This window comes from Moschus berezovskii, chromosome 28 (genome assembly GCF_049115385.1).
Source record: "Moschus berezovskii isolate FMDL1 chromosome 28, NW_MosBer_1.0, whole genome shotgun sequence".
In the NCBI taxonomy this organism is placed as follows: domain Eukaryota; kingdom Metazoa; phylum Chordata; class Mammalia; order Artiodactyla; family Moschidae; genus Moschus; species Moschus berezovskii.
The window spans coordinates 22850197-22865583 of NC_142487.1; the positions used below are offsets into that span (position 1 = coordinate 22850197).

Consider the following 15387-nt stretch of genomic DNA (forward strand, 5'->3'; position numbering starts at 1 on the left):
ATAAGGCTTAAAACTAACTTGCAGTAGATATAAAAATGCTGCAATGGAATAAACAGCAAACACTTTAGCTACTGGATAGTTCACTGGGAGACCCTCTCAGCTGCTTATCAGGACATCCAAGCAATCCTTAATGTGAATTACGTGGCTGTCTTTCAAAATTAGAATTTATGAGTTTGTAATAAGTTATATAGTGCTTCCCTGGAGGCTTAGATGGAAAAGAATCTGCCTGCAATGCAGGAGACTTAGGTTCGATCCCTGGGTCGGGAAGATGCCCTGGAGGAGGGCGTTGCAACCCACTCCAGTGTTCTTGCTTGCAGAATCCCCATGGACAGAGGAACCTGGCAGGCCACAGTCCATGGGGTCACAGATTCAGACACAACTGAGCAACTAAGCACAGCATATATAGGAGATCCAAGATGAAATAGGTTTACTTTCCATGATACTATCTTAGCTATAAGTGTGTGAATTCTTCAATTTCCTAAACCTCAGAAAAAGGCATATACCTGAAGTGAGATTCTCAACATTCAGGCATTTGAATTGTTGTTGTTCAGTTACTCAGTCATGTCCAACTCTTTGCGACCCCATGGACTGCAGCACGCCAGGCTTCCCTGTCCTTCACTATTTCCTGGAGTTTGCACAGACTCTTGTCCATTGAGTTGGTGATGCCATCCAACCATCTCATCCTCTGTCACTCCCTTCTCCTCCCGCCCTCAATTTTTCTCACCATCAGGGTCTTTCCCAGTGAGTCAGCTCTTTGCCTCAGGTGGCCAAAGTATTGGAGTTTCAGCTTCAGCATCAGTCCTTCCAATGAATATTCAGGACTGATTTCCTTTGGGATTGACTGGTTGGATCTCCTTGCAGTCCAAGGGACTCTCAAGAGTCTTCTCTCTCATGACAGCATTTGAATGTTTTCATTCAAAAAAGTAGAGCCACTGTAAGGGATACAGGACATGAGCTTTATTAATCAGATTGGATTTTACATGGTTGTGGGAGTTGGTTAGGCAGTCTGTGTAAGCCTCTTGCTTTTCTGCGTCGTATTGTACCTGAAGTCATCAGAACCAGGGTCAGGAAAGAAAGATGGACATGAAGTCAGAGCGAGATCAAATGGGGAAATCCACAAGGAATCCAGAAGGACGCCTGGAGCGTGCCTTTGTCTCTCGCCACCTCTAAACTCAGAGGTGCAGATGACCTGCTGAAGGGGCTGTGCCTTCTCCGTGAAGCTGCACACACACTCAGTCTAGGATTTCAAGAAGCTAAATAAGGAGATCTTATGAGAGCTAGAGAAACTGTAGCCCAGTTCTTCCCTGTGCCAACAAGGTGAGATGACAGGTCAGTGACAACATCCGCGAGCTTCAAGGCCTGTGCCCTCAGCATGACCCTGCACGCACTTTGGGACTGCAAACATTTAAATTTCCAAGAAGCCTGTGAAGTTCTCTTTTTTAAGGGGGATTTCAGTTTATCAGCATTTAAAAATATAAGTACAAGCTTTCAGAGGTTTCTTTGAATCTGAAACAGCAGCTTTGTAAAGTACTGTTTTATTCCTGTTGACCATTTAAAGCCAAAAGCCTGAATTGCTTTAACTACCCTGAGAGTTGAGTCATGTCTGCTAAACAGTGTTTTTAACCACACATCGGTAAGGGGTTTGCTTTCTACTCAGGGGTACATGTGAGCCCCAGGAATAATGCTAGGCCATTGTTCTCATGTCCTTTTCAGAAATATTCCATTTAGAACATATGTCAATATGCTGCTACAACTGGGGACAGAATAGCTTTGTGTTTGGCAGGCTCCAGCTGATCTGTAATGATCTGATGTTAGGGAAACACACAAAAAGCATTGATCTAAATGGATCAATGTTAGTAAACAGAATGATTTAAAAGCTCTTTCAATTCAGGTAAAAATGTCTTAGACCAGGAAGCAGCTGTATCCTGACCCTGATTGTGAGAATTATTGGCAAGCTGCAGGGTTTTCAGAATACTCATTGAGCATATTTGGGTTTTAGAAGTTTCAAGTCCAGAATTTCAAGTTCTGTTAGATCTTGACCCCAGAGTTCTATGCCCCTTATGGGCACAGAGAAACCAGAATAAAATTGGAGAAGTGTAGTAACTCGTGAACAAGGAAAGTGTGGATATGATTTGAGTTGAAAGAGTAGGGTTAGAGTTGGACATTCTAAGAGAAATTCAATGACAGTAGAAAACAAGATTACTGCACAATGGGCTATAATATGAAAATTAAAATAAACTCGAGGTAATAAGGCTGGTACTTTCATTGATTTTCTAAAGCCTTCCACAAATAAGGGCAATTATACAGAATTAGAAATGTCAGGTGGAAAAATGACTATCAGAACAGAATATTTTAAAAATCATATGAGAGTAGTTTGTACAACTCCATAAAATACATTTGAATTTTTAGATGAAAAGATTAATGTTCTACAAAATTACAACTTTGCAAAATTGATCCTACTGGAGAAGGATTAAATGGACCAATTACTAGAGAAGAAATAGAGACTAATTTAATCCCCTCCCCCCAAACGACACACACAAATCACCCAGACAGGATGGTTTCACATGGAAATTCTTTCAAACATTTAAAGATCAAATAACCTCCATAATACTTAAACTACTCTAGTGTGCAGAAAAAGAAGGAAAACTTTCATATCCTCTCAAGGAAATGATTACAATGTAAAGCTCAAAAGCAAAGATTGTTACAAAAACAGAATAAATCTTACTTATTAAAACTGATAGAAAGTTAAAGTGTAAGTGACATAACCCAACAGCCCATTAAAAGATACTTCACCCTGAACAAGTGAAATTTGTTTCAGAAAGGTAAAGTGTTGTTCTGTAGGGAAATCTATCAATAAAATTAAGCTAAGGAGAAAAACCAGAAGATCATCTCAATAGAAAAAGAAAGAATAATTGACAAATTCAATATCCACTCATGTTAAAAACAGCCAGCATATTCCTTAATGGAAAAACACAAGAGAATTTCTAACTAAAATCAGAAACAAGGATGTCTACTGTCTCTCCTATTCTTTACCTTTACAGTAGAGGCATCAGCCAATGAATAAAGATAAGAAAAAACAAATAGAAGCATAAAAATTTGAAAGGAAGGTATATTTGTTAATCAATGATATAATTGTACATCTGGAAAATTCAAAATAATGAATTGAAAAAACACTAAAATGGCAAAGCATTCAGTAATAAAACCAATATGAAGAAGTCAATAATCTTCATAAAAACAGGAAAACAATAATAGGCAGAAGTTAACAGGTGAATCCCAAGTTACAAAAGCAAATGAAAAAATAAAATACTTCATTGTGAACTTAACAAAAATATCTAAAATTTGTATTAGAAAAACCGTAAAGTCATTCTGAAAGTCACAATAGATGACTTGACCACATGGAAGACATATATTTGGGGATAAGAAAATTTAATATTGTAAAATGTTAAGAAAAGAGGAACAATGAGAAAGGGATAACTTTTTCAGATATTAAACATTTTATGAATAATCGTATTTAAACTGGTGCTGCATAAAGAGACAGTCAGACTATGGGAACAGAAAGAATAATCTAGGAATACACTCAACTGTGTATGAAATTTTACTTCGTGACAAAAGTAGTACCTTAAATCAGTGACGAGAAGATGAAATTGTACATAAGCTGTATTTGGATAACAATAAAAATATGTTTGAATCAACTTTTCATAACATATTTTTGGTAAATTCCAAGTGAGTTAGATATTTAAACATAAAATTAAAACCATGTAAGTAGCCAAAGGACACACGAGTGAATTCCTGCCATTCAGAATTTGATTTCTCCTCCCCCAAACATCAACAGCAAAAATAAAAATCTTTTGGTTGGCATAAACATCGCAAGCAAAGAGACAAATGAGGAAAAGTATTTGCAACTTAAATAGCAAAGTTTTAATATCCCAAAGACATGAAGAACTTCTAAAAACAGGAGGAATAACCCATTTTAAAAATTGAACAAGACATGTGAATCTTCCATTCACACACAAAAAGGAATACAAATAACCTTTAACCATATGAAAAGACACTTGGCCTTGATCATTGTAAAAGAAACATAGGCTAAAACAGTGTTAGGATATGGCTTCCAACTATCAAATATGCAGAAAGTCAAATATTTGACAGTCTTCTCTATAGGTAAGCACAATGTCAGTGTTTAGTTGAGACGTCTTCAGATTTATATTGAATTATTCATGAAAAAAATGTTATGATGCTCTGGAATTTGCTTCAAAATAATCTTGTAAAGGGAGAATTTTGGAAACATGAAACAAAATTGGCCATGTACTGGTAATTTAGAAACTGGGCAGTCCGTATATGCGGGTACACTACTATTCTCTCAAACTTTGTATATGTTTGGAAGTTCTCATAAAAAAAAAAAGTAAAAGGGAAATTCATACAGTTTCAAAAGATCCCACAAAATTAAGCTAAAGGGAAAAGTGTTACCTTACCAAAAAAAAGAATTTTAGAGAAATAAAAGTATTCATTGGTTTAGAAGTGTGCTGAGTTTGTGAGAATAATGATATATCAATGGAGGAAAAAAACAATTTAAGGCTGACCTGTGTTAGCATTTTTGACCTTTATTTTCAATGTGCATGGGCTCAATGAATTCTTGGTTTATCTCTATTATATCCCTTGACCATAGAATGAAGCAAAATGAGCACGCTTTTTAAAAATAGATTTGATTGCTCCAGGAGACACATGACCCCTGTCAACTTAAGTAAAAGTTGTTCAGTTAAGTCGATGTTGATTCATGTTTTGCAATTTGGTTTGAATCTTCCATACAGGCTCACATCCATTAATTCTAAATAGCCTTTAGGAAATATGGAAGTAAAAATTATCTTTAACAAACCTTGCTAAAAGAACAAAATGTTACAGACTACAGAGAATGTTTGTTTGTTTTTAATTTACATCCCCTCTCCTTCAGCTTTCTTCCTTCCTGAAAATGCCTTCTGTTGTACGGATGCAAGGCTGAAGGCCCCTAGAGTACTCCAGCCATCCATAATTTAACTCTACCGTCCTGGACATGTGTGTGGTTATAGGAAGCTGTATTTCAAGGTCAGTTAATGAGAACCATCTCCAGGCTATCATTCAGATAATGAAGAGCTTGCTCCGAGAGTCCCAGACCTCAAATGCTCTTACTGCAGCCCAACACAAACCCATCAGATAAAGATGAATGAGGAAATAGTCAACAGTTGTCCATTTTATGCTTGCTAGTTTTATTTTATTGAAACCATCTACGCTGAATGCAAAGCTATATCAGTGATATTTTGTCTACCATTTTAAGCTTTCCGAAGTACCTTAAGAATATTAAGTTGGTTTTTATGAATTTAATAAGTTCAGATCACAAGGTCGCAGCTTGTCAGAATGTTCTTAAAGTTGTCATTTATGGGACCAGCTAAGTTTGCATGGGTCAGTCTGCCTGTGTAGTAGTCATCCTCACATATCTGTAGCATTGGTTAAGCTCCTTGCTGCAGAAGTCAGAGTCTTATCTGCAGAGCCATGCAAAACGTCATGCAAAACAGATCGTGCCAGTGGGTGTTAGGTGGACAAATGGATGCTCTCATGGAGGAGCCCCATTCTCTGAGCTCTGAACTCTTCAACAGACAAGTTTATATATTCCCTGCCAATGCACATTTCACTTTCAAAAATTATAGTTCCTTTGTACTTTCCCTCTTCCCAGTTTATTTGAAACCGCTCCTCTAAAGATATTCTGTTTTGAGGAAGTTTTTATACTCTTGTGCAACTTAAAATAGAAAAATAAGCTCAGGAAGCCAGACACGGATACTAACAAGGTCATTATTTCATCTAAATATTCCCTTTATAGGTGAGGAAAGAAGGAGAATCCATGTTCTGAACTTGGAGAGATACCACTTCCACCAACTATTCAAAGACAGATGTTGTTAATCATCACACTGGTGTGGCTCTGAGAGCTTAAATAGATTTATACACTAACACATATGTATTGGCCCTCTCCCCAGTGGCACTAGTGGTGAAGAACCCACCTGCCAGTGCGGGAGACGTAGAGGGACCCAGGTTTGATCCTTGGGTCAGGAAGATCCCCTGGAGAAGGAAGTGGCAACCCATTCCAGTATTCTTGTCTGGGAAATTCCATGGACAGAGGAGCCTGGCGGGCTATAGTCCATGGGGCCATGAAGAGTCAGACAGGACTGAAGTGACTTAGCGTGCATGCACACATATGTATTGAGCTCCTCCTGTATGCCAGCCACTGTACTGGGCTCTGTGGTTCTAGCAGTGGTCAAGGAAAGTGAATTCCTGAGCTAATGGAATTTATGTTGAACAAGAATGAAACATAAGAGGGTCAAAAAAAGAGAGAGAAAAAACATACGGACAACCTCATTTGAAATAGTCTGACCATGAAAATCATGTTCCCTGAGAAAGTTCCTCTCCCCCATAAAATGAAAATATTTCTACTTTCTACCTTTGTAACTCACTTTCCGATTCAAATCATGAACAGCAGTCTCGGGGTTTCCTCTATTAGAAACTGTCACCCCATAAATTATGTAACTTCCCTACACATGATTTCTCATCTGTAAATTAAAGGCTGTGCACATGTACTCAGTCGCTTCAGTTCAGTTTAGTTCAGTTCAGTCGCTCAGTCGTGTCTGACTCTTTGTGACCCCATGAATCACAGCACGCCAGGCCTCCCTGTCTATCACCAACTCAGTCATATCCACCTCTGCAACCCCATGGACTGTAGCCCGCCAGGCTCCTCTGTCCATGGGATTCTCCAGGCAAGAATACTGGAGTGGGTTGCCATGCCCTTCTTCAGGGCATCTTCCCAACCCAGGGACTGAACCTGCGTCTCCTGTGTCTCTTGCATTGCACTGCATTGCACTTTACCCCTGAGCCACTGGGGAAGCCCAAACTAAAGGCTAGACCACATAATTACTTAGATTTCCTTCTACCTTTAAGATGCTTCATTGAACAGAGTCTCGTGGGTGTTTTGAACTCTTTTCCCTACTCCTCCCAGCCTTTCACTGCCCCATGAGAGGCTCTGAGGAAGACGCTGCTGTTTCTGTGTCTAAAAGACCTTGTGGCTCTTGTGGTGTAGCCTGTGACACAGAGATAATGTAGGGAGGAGTCAGACTCATTTCCTGAAGCACGATAATCTTCTGGCTTTTTCTTCCCTTTTAGATTCATAGAACTACACATACTGTCAGTCATCCTGCAGGAATAAACGGTACTGCTAAACCTGTCAGCTTTTTGATCCTTCCCAAATCTTTTTATTTTTTTAGCCCAGTTTTTGGAAAAAGCAGGCTTATCAAGGCTTTTATTTTTCTTTGCAGTGTTATATTTGCTGTGCCAAGGATAGATTATTGAAATAAAATCATGTATTTTAGGACTCAGAAAATCATATAATTGTAAAAGAGGAACCAAACTAAATACAAAAGAATTAAAAAAAATACAAACTAAATGCAAAACAATTATATATATACGTATGTATGTATGAAATGAGGGCTTCCCTGGTGGCTCAGCTGGTAAAGAATCTGCCTGCATTGTGGCAGACCTGGTTTCAATCCCTGGGTTGGAAAGATCCCCTGGAGAAGGGAACGGCTACCCACTCCAATCAAAAATGAGTCATAAATTTATTTTTAAAAGAAACTTGGAGGCAAGTTATCTTATATCCAGTTTACTATGTCAGTTTCTTTAATACTCTATTGAAGACACTGAATAAATTGTTTCCACAGTGCCAAGTTTTGCATTCATTTCAGGAGGAATTTATGCTCGGCGCCACAAAATCTCCACCTTCTTTCGCTTAAAGAAAAGATTCTGTGTGGGCTGCGGTAGAACTAGGGGCGTTGACTCTGAGTAAGCATGGCACTGGGGGGCAGCCCCAGCCAGCCTGTGTACTGCAGGTTGGCGTCAGGGCAGAAATACATGGTAGGTCACGTAGTTGGCAAGGAGTGATAGTCCCGTTCTGTAAGTGGCAATTAATATGGTCCTGAACCTCCTCTCCTTCCTCATTCCTCCCTATGCTGTGAGGTTAAATGCAAGTTCATCTTCCTCCACAAAAGCTTCTCTGACCTTTGCAGTCCCTGAAAACTATCGTTTTGTTGGAACTAAAAAGCACAACTATTTGACTCATTTATCAACTAATCATGTTCTACCATGTAAAATTGCGTTGTATTTTCTTGCATCTTTGCTCAACTTCTAAGTGTGTGCGTGCCATGCCAAAAGCTAGATTACAGAATCATTTGTAATTAATTTTTGTAATCTTGTAATTTTATATGGTATAGTCTGTGACACAGAGATAATGTAGGGAGGAAGTCAGACCCATTTCCTGAAGCACGACAATCTTCTGGTTTTCTCTTTCCTTTTAGATTCATAGAACTACACATACTGTCAGTCATCCTGCAGGAATAAACAATACTGCCAAACTTGTCAGCTTTTTGATCCTTTCCAGATCTTTGTTTTTAGCCCGGTTCTTGGAAAAATAAGGCTTATCAAGGCTTTTATTTTTCTTTGCAGTGTTATATTTGCTGTGCCAAGGATAGATTATTGAAATAAAATCATGTATTTTAGAACTCAGAAAATCACATAATTGTAAAAGAATTTTATAATTTTTGTCTTTGGACCTGATACTATATATTGAAGATATTTAACTAGATTTGCTCAAGGTTTAACCTTTTGTGACACTGTCACCAATAATATTGCAAAAACATAGTAGACTTTAAGCAAAATTTTAAAATGTGCTGATGTATCTTCTTGACTCTGTTTTCATTTTTCCAGGAAACCACAGTATCCTCCAACTTTATCTTGTATTTAGGTAACCAGTAGCTTCAATTTCTTCCCTCTGATTATCAAGGTTTGTGTCTGGGGAAGAATTTTGCACTAATTACTTAACTATCTAAGAATATTTTAATTTAATCTGTTTTTTTCCCCAAGAGTATTGACAGTTTTATCCAATTCTACCAGTGAAACGGCAGACTTTATCACCCTTGGAGGAGCTTCCCATGAGAAAGTTTGGAAGGGAAAGAGAGAATAAGATAGAGTGATGGTTGCTGGTGATAAACCTTTAATGCGGGGGAACTGTACAACTTTGGCATCAGTCTCCTCTAGCAACACATTTGGCTTAAAGACTAGGAGCAGCAATATCTTCCACCAAAAAGTCCTGATAAGATATTTAGTACCATCCAAACGCAGAACTAGTCACTGCTACACATACCATCAGGGCAGACATTTTCTAAGAATTTCACATCAATAGTGGAGATACCTGTATCAAGAAAGGGTGGTTGTGGATGGTTGCTAGGCACCTCTTCCTGAGCAGTGATTATACTTTCTATAGATATTACAAGTTGAAGAGTACATTCATAGTCAGCAGGCATCCACCCTGAGAGTCTCACTCAGTGAAGAAAGGATGATGTTATAAGAGGAAAGCTTTAGTGCAGAAATATATATCAGCAGCTCTCAAAATACCTGTGCTCAAAAACTACTCACTAATCAAAGAATAGATATCCACCACCCATAATACGTTTATTAGGATTTAGCATCAGTAGGGTTCAAATTTCAGAAAATTCTGGTGTAAAAACATTGTAAATCTTCCAAATGATGTAATAATTCTGGCTGGCTAACTACATGATTATTTTTTATCATTATTTACCCAAAGGCTTGAAACCTTTTAGTTTTACCATGTGCTAAAATGACAATGTAAAATTTTTAAAGTTTTGTTTAAATTGCATCATTTTCTTACATGTAGAAAAATGATTAGAATTATGTAGCAATTTTTATGGAATAGCCTGTTGTTGACATTTGATGTGGATCACCTCAGAACTCCTGAAGAGTACAGTGTTTTCTGAACTGTAGAAATAGAGGAATATTCCTCCCTATCACCTAAGAGAAAAGAATGTTCTAATCCTGGGACATCTTCATAAGCCTTTCTCTACATAGAATGTGACAAATCCATTTCTATAATCCAAATCAGTTGTACCAAATGACAAATAATTTTGCTACCCTGAAGAGCAGAAACTACACCAAGTGTTTAGTGGATGATGGTGTAATTCAGAAGCATGTGGTAGTAGTTTTCGTGGCACCACTGTATTTAACATTAACCCTTGGCATCTGTCACCCGTAGTTATTGTAACAACGGAATAAATTAAGACTGAGACAGATGTTTCGGGCAACGGGAGAAATGGAAAGAGATGTTCCTTTAGGAGAATCATTAGCAGAATTACCGTAGTTATGCCTCTGAATAGCTCTTCCTCTTTTTCCAAGGCCTAGAAAATATTCAGCAGATTTGCCAAACACAGCAGATTTGCCATTGAAGAACAGAGGGTTCAGTATTTCAAAACAGAAGATTGTAAAACATGGCTATTGAAATGATTTCAAATCAATGTTTTTAAAGGTTGTCATTTCGTTGTTAAATTTTTTTAATTAAAGAGAGAATATTTTGTATTCATATAACAGAAAGTTCATCCTGCAGGATTAGATGCACAATATTCCCCTAGGTTTTTGTCTTCCATTACTAATACATAATTTCAGTCTCCCTCTACACAACTGCATCGTCTTGGGTGTACTTTTCTGCTCCCTGTGACTCGTCTTCCTAGCATCATACTCCTGATCCGAAGGGACATTGGTTTAGGAAAAAAAAAAGCTATAACTCTTTAAGTTCTACTATTGCCTTGGCAATGGCCACCCATGGTGGGTGTCACATAGCTTTTTGCTCCATATTACCTGGCGTGAGAGCTTCCCTGGTGGCTCAAATGGTAAAGAATCTGCTTCCAATGCAGGAGACCCGGGTTCGATCCCTGGGTCGGGAAGATCCCCTGGAGAAAGGAATGTCACCCACCCCAGCATTCTTGCCTGGAGAATTCCATGGACAGAGGAGCCTGGTGCAGTCTATGGGGTCACAAAAAGCTAGACACAACTGAGCAGCTAACCCTTTCACCTGACGTGATGTGAAAAGACAGGCGCTAAGTGAAATCATGGAAGACCTCTGAGTTCTGAGGCTGCTCTGAACTAGTTAACTCAGAATTTCACAGAATAGAGGCATTTCAATGTTATAACTTTGAAAGCTAAATTTACATTGTTTTGAAGGAAGCCAAAAGAAAACAGTGTTCATCATAAATGCTTATTTTTTCCTTCAACACAGGCCCACCATCACGATCATCACTATGACCGATGGGGACTATGATTATCTGATCAAACTCCTGGCCCTTGGAGATTCGGGGGTAGGGAAGACAACATTTCTTTATCGATACACAGACAATAAATTCAATCCCAAGTTCATCACGACAGTGGGGATAGACTTTCGGGAAAAACGTGTGGTAAGTTTTTAACTATACTGCTAACCGGTTGCTATATATAAAATAAGAATTAAGAAAATATGTTTATTGCATTGCAAGGTGTCTATCTTTTATCACATGAAATTCATAACCTGTCACTTTGATCCAATTTGAATATTATATTTTACGGTCTCAACTCTTAAATAACATTTTGCTTAGAAAAAATCCAGTGGCACTTGTCTCCAGAAGCACACAGAGCAACTAAAATAAATTATTTATGGGTTTATATAGTGTGTTTTCTATGAATTCTTAAGGAATCTTTCAAAACATGAATTCATTATCTAAAACCATAAACTCTTGATCTGAGTTTCTCAATAAAAACAAAGTGCTCATTTCCCCGTGCTTAAGAAAGAGGTTAAAAGAATGATTGGCAAATAGCTGGAACATGAGCTTTGTGAGTTCCTGCTGCATTTTTATTTATGTGTGGACTCAGCCATCAATCACTAGCTTCTTATGAACAGAATGTGAGACCAACCCATGCTATTTTTCAAGATAAGAGAGTTAAAGTGAGAATCACAACCACTTCCTTCCCCTGTGCTAGACGCTAATGACAGGAATAAGGATATTGTGACATGTGAGACGTGGAGCAGAGGCACAGAGGCTGAGCCAGAGTTGCTGCCTCCCAAGGTGTTCTTGAGCGCCAAGATGGCGGCAGCCCCGGTTCCTGTCACAAATCCCCTGGTACCTCGAACGTGGATTCACTTTGCTCTATTTGTCCTATTAGAAACTACCACAACATTGTAAAGCAACTATACTCCAACAAAATATTTCTTAAAAAATAAGTTCACTCTTTCCTCAAGAATTGGGGGGAAAAAAGACAAACAAAGAAAATGAGGATTGAGAAGTTAAATCATGATTTCTTAGAATGTCCTGTCCCTTATCTGAAACTTCAGTACTGTAGTCTTAGCAAATGTGCTCCCAATCCCTCCAGGGTATTTCTGTGCCTTCTCCCCTCCCATATGTCTCCACAGATCTAGGTATAAGTCCTTGCAAAGTTTTCCCTTTAAAATATTTTCACTAAACCATAAATAAGGGAGCTAGATAATATTGAAATTGTTATACTTGGTTTAAATTAAGACCTCAAAAGGCCATCACCTATAAAATTTAAACTTTTCTAAAAAGAGCCTTTGAAGAAATGGGTAAAAAGGGAAGACTTGGAACAGCCTGTGTAAACTTATTGAGCAATCCTGTGTGCATTTCACGGCTAAGTCTTTTCAAAAGCCCCAATTCACAGTAGAAGATACTCAAGTACTTGTAAAAATATTTTACTGTTTTAAAAATTCCTTCAAATGTGTTATTTCACTTAAGTTTGCAGTAAGTCTGTAAAATAGGAGATTATGGGTCTCAATTTGCCAGTAAGAAAGTAAGAGTCTATGAAGGTAAATGAAGGGTTGATATTCAAACCTAGAACTTGGGACCTTAATCGACTGCTGCTTCCTTGAAGAAATGACAGAAGGTGTCTAATCTAAGTTTACAGGATGCCTAAATTGTGTTGAAAATCATACTTATACTTGACATTTAAGAGTGAGAGTATATGTGATAACTTCTAGGAGAAAAAAGCAAATGTTTATTCTCCACTGTGAACTTTGACTATAATAATTGAGAAAAAAATACGCTGAGTAAACCCAGAGAATTTGAATGCTGACAAAATCAAAGCAGCATGAACTAATGACATTTGTATTCTTTCAGGTTTACAACACACAGGGACCAAATGGGTCAACAGGGAAGGCATTTAAGGTGCATCTTCAGCTTTGGGACACTGCAGGACAAGAGCGGTAATAGTGAATTATTTTGTTTCTAGCTGCAAATAGCTTACAAAAATTTACTTTAATGTGAATGTGTGTTTGTTCAGTGTGTGTGTGTGTGTTTGTTAAGTTGCTTTAGTCATATCGGACTCTTTGTGACCCTGTGGACTGTAGCCCATCAGGCTCCTCTGACTGTGGGATTCTCCAGCCAGGAATACTGGAGTGGGTTGCTGTTTCCTCGAGCCAGTGCTCTTCCCAACCCAGGGATCGAACCCATGTCTCTTATGTCTCCTGCACTGGCAGATGGATTCTTTACCAAAGTGGTGTTGTATGTGCCACTTTAATTCGACTACTGTATGTGAAGTTGAAAAATGTAAGGAAATGCAACTCTCCTCCTGGTTTCAAAATAGACATCTATATCAACAAACAAAAATAAATTATCTGTAGTGAATTAACTATAACTAGCAATTGTGTATTTGGTGCAGATTGAAAAAGTCAAATTTTTAGAAATCTCTGTGAAGATTCTTATGCATTATTTTTGTACTTTGTGATCATTAAAAAAAAATCCAGAATTTAATTGAACTGGGGTGGGAAATTAACATTGTTACAAGTGCTACTTGAAGAGTGAGTTGAAGGAAAGGGTGTTAATATATTTTTCTTCTCTTTCTGTCTTTACACATAGCCACACATCCTATACCATTTGACTGACTTTACTATGATTTTGGTCACATCACCCTCCAGCTGGAATGTTTTATTCCCTTCCCACCATTCCTGAGCCTCTTCTTTCAATAGGCCTGGCTCACATTACACGTGCCTGGTGGGGCTTTTCCAAAATCCCCAGCTGAAATGAACTCCCTCTTTCTTGAACTCTTACAATGTCTATTCTTCCATGCCTTGCGAGGCTGCATGCGTGCTAAGTCGCTTCAGTCATGTCCAACTCTTGGTGACGCTATGGACTGTAGCTCACCAGCCTCCTCTGTCCGTGGGATTCTCCAGGCAAGAACATCATGCCCTCCTCCAGAGGATTTTCCCTGCCCAGGGATGGAATCCAGTCTCCTATGCCTCTTGCATTGGCAGGTGGGTTCTTTACCACTAGTGCCACCCGGGAAGCCCATCCATGCTTTAAGTTACTTTAATTAAATTAATTAATTATATACCACCTTGTAATAAGACTTCCCTGGTGGCTCAGTGATAAAAAATTCACCTGCCAATGCACGAGACATGGGTTCGATCCCTGGGTCAGAAAGATTCCCCTGGAAAAGGAAGTGGCAAACCAGTTCAGTATTCTTGCCTGGGAAACCCGTGGGCAAAGGAGCCTGGCAGACAACAGTTCATGGGATCGCAAGAGAGTTGGACACGACTTAGTGATTAAAAAACAACAACAACATCTTGTGATAAGGCGTGTCTTTTATTTTTGTCTCTAACGGCTGCTCTTCAATCCACTTGTGGCCTTCTCACCCCAACACAATTGTGAGCTTCATAAGAACAGAGACCATGATTGTTTTCTCAGCCTTGTCTCTGGTGCAGCGACCCAGACAAGAGACACCCGGTAGACGGTAGTGTTGATTGTTTGGAGCTGGTGGTGCTATGCCATGATTTGAAGAAAATACATTTCTTTGAGATCCAATCTTTCAAAGTGCAGAAGACCCCAAGCTAGTGAAGCTTTTCAATATTAGATGAAACAAAAATTGGCGATAGGTTGTCAGAGAAGATATGTAGAAGGCACATACCTCCAAATTCTGCATCACGTGTCTTACAGTGTTTATGCTTGTAAACACTTCAGTCTTTGAAATGAGTCCAAAACATTCTCGCTTTCAGTGAGTGTAAACGCCAGGAGAGGTGCCGGGCCCTCTCTGTGAGCTCTTTTGACTGTGAATTCCATTTACACGCATCCTTCATCGCGGCTGGTTCCTCTGAAGTCGTTCCTCACAGGAATCTCTGTTCATATGTCAGTTTTGTTGTCACAAAGATGTATGTTTTATAGACCAATTTAATTCATTTTTGAAGAAGTAATATGAGAAAATGTGGTTCCCATATGTCTTCGCACATGATATGTCAGCCTAGCATGATGGCAGGCTTCTCTCATCTGTCCCCTTAAGACAGCTGCTCTAGGAGAGAAATGGAAATGCTAGGGATTGTCTTAGTAACACCAAGGTTATTCATCCCTTGAGAATTTTGCTTTCTGTATATTAAAGTGTAGCTAAGCAACAAGATAAACAATGCCTCACACCTCAAGCCTGTGCCTGAGGACGTCTGGCACTGTAACCCATGTAAGATAATAGTTATTGATAAAAGTCACATTATGGGAAGGAGGAGAA

General features: G+C 38.7%; 1 protein-coding gene across 2 annotated transcripts in view; it reads left to right on the plus strand.

Annotated features, from left to right (window-relative positions):
- The window catches only part of RAB27B (RAB27B, member RAS oncogene family), a 178799-nt gene that overhangs the window by 148778 nt on the left and 14634 nt on the right, over nucleotides 1–15387 (plus strand). For both annotated transcript variants that reach the window (XM_055417395.2, XM_055417394.2), the window contains exons 2-3: nucleotides 11132–11306; nucleotides 13014–13099. In XM_055417395.2, coding sequence (XP_055273370.1) covers nucleotides 11154–11306; nucleotides 13014–13099 — 239 coding nt within the window. In that variant the 5' untranslated portion in view covers nucleotides 11132–11153. The remainder of the gene's footprint in view (nucleotides 1–11131; nucleotides 11307–13013; nucleotides 13100–15387) is intronic.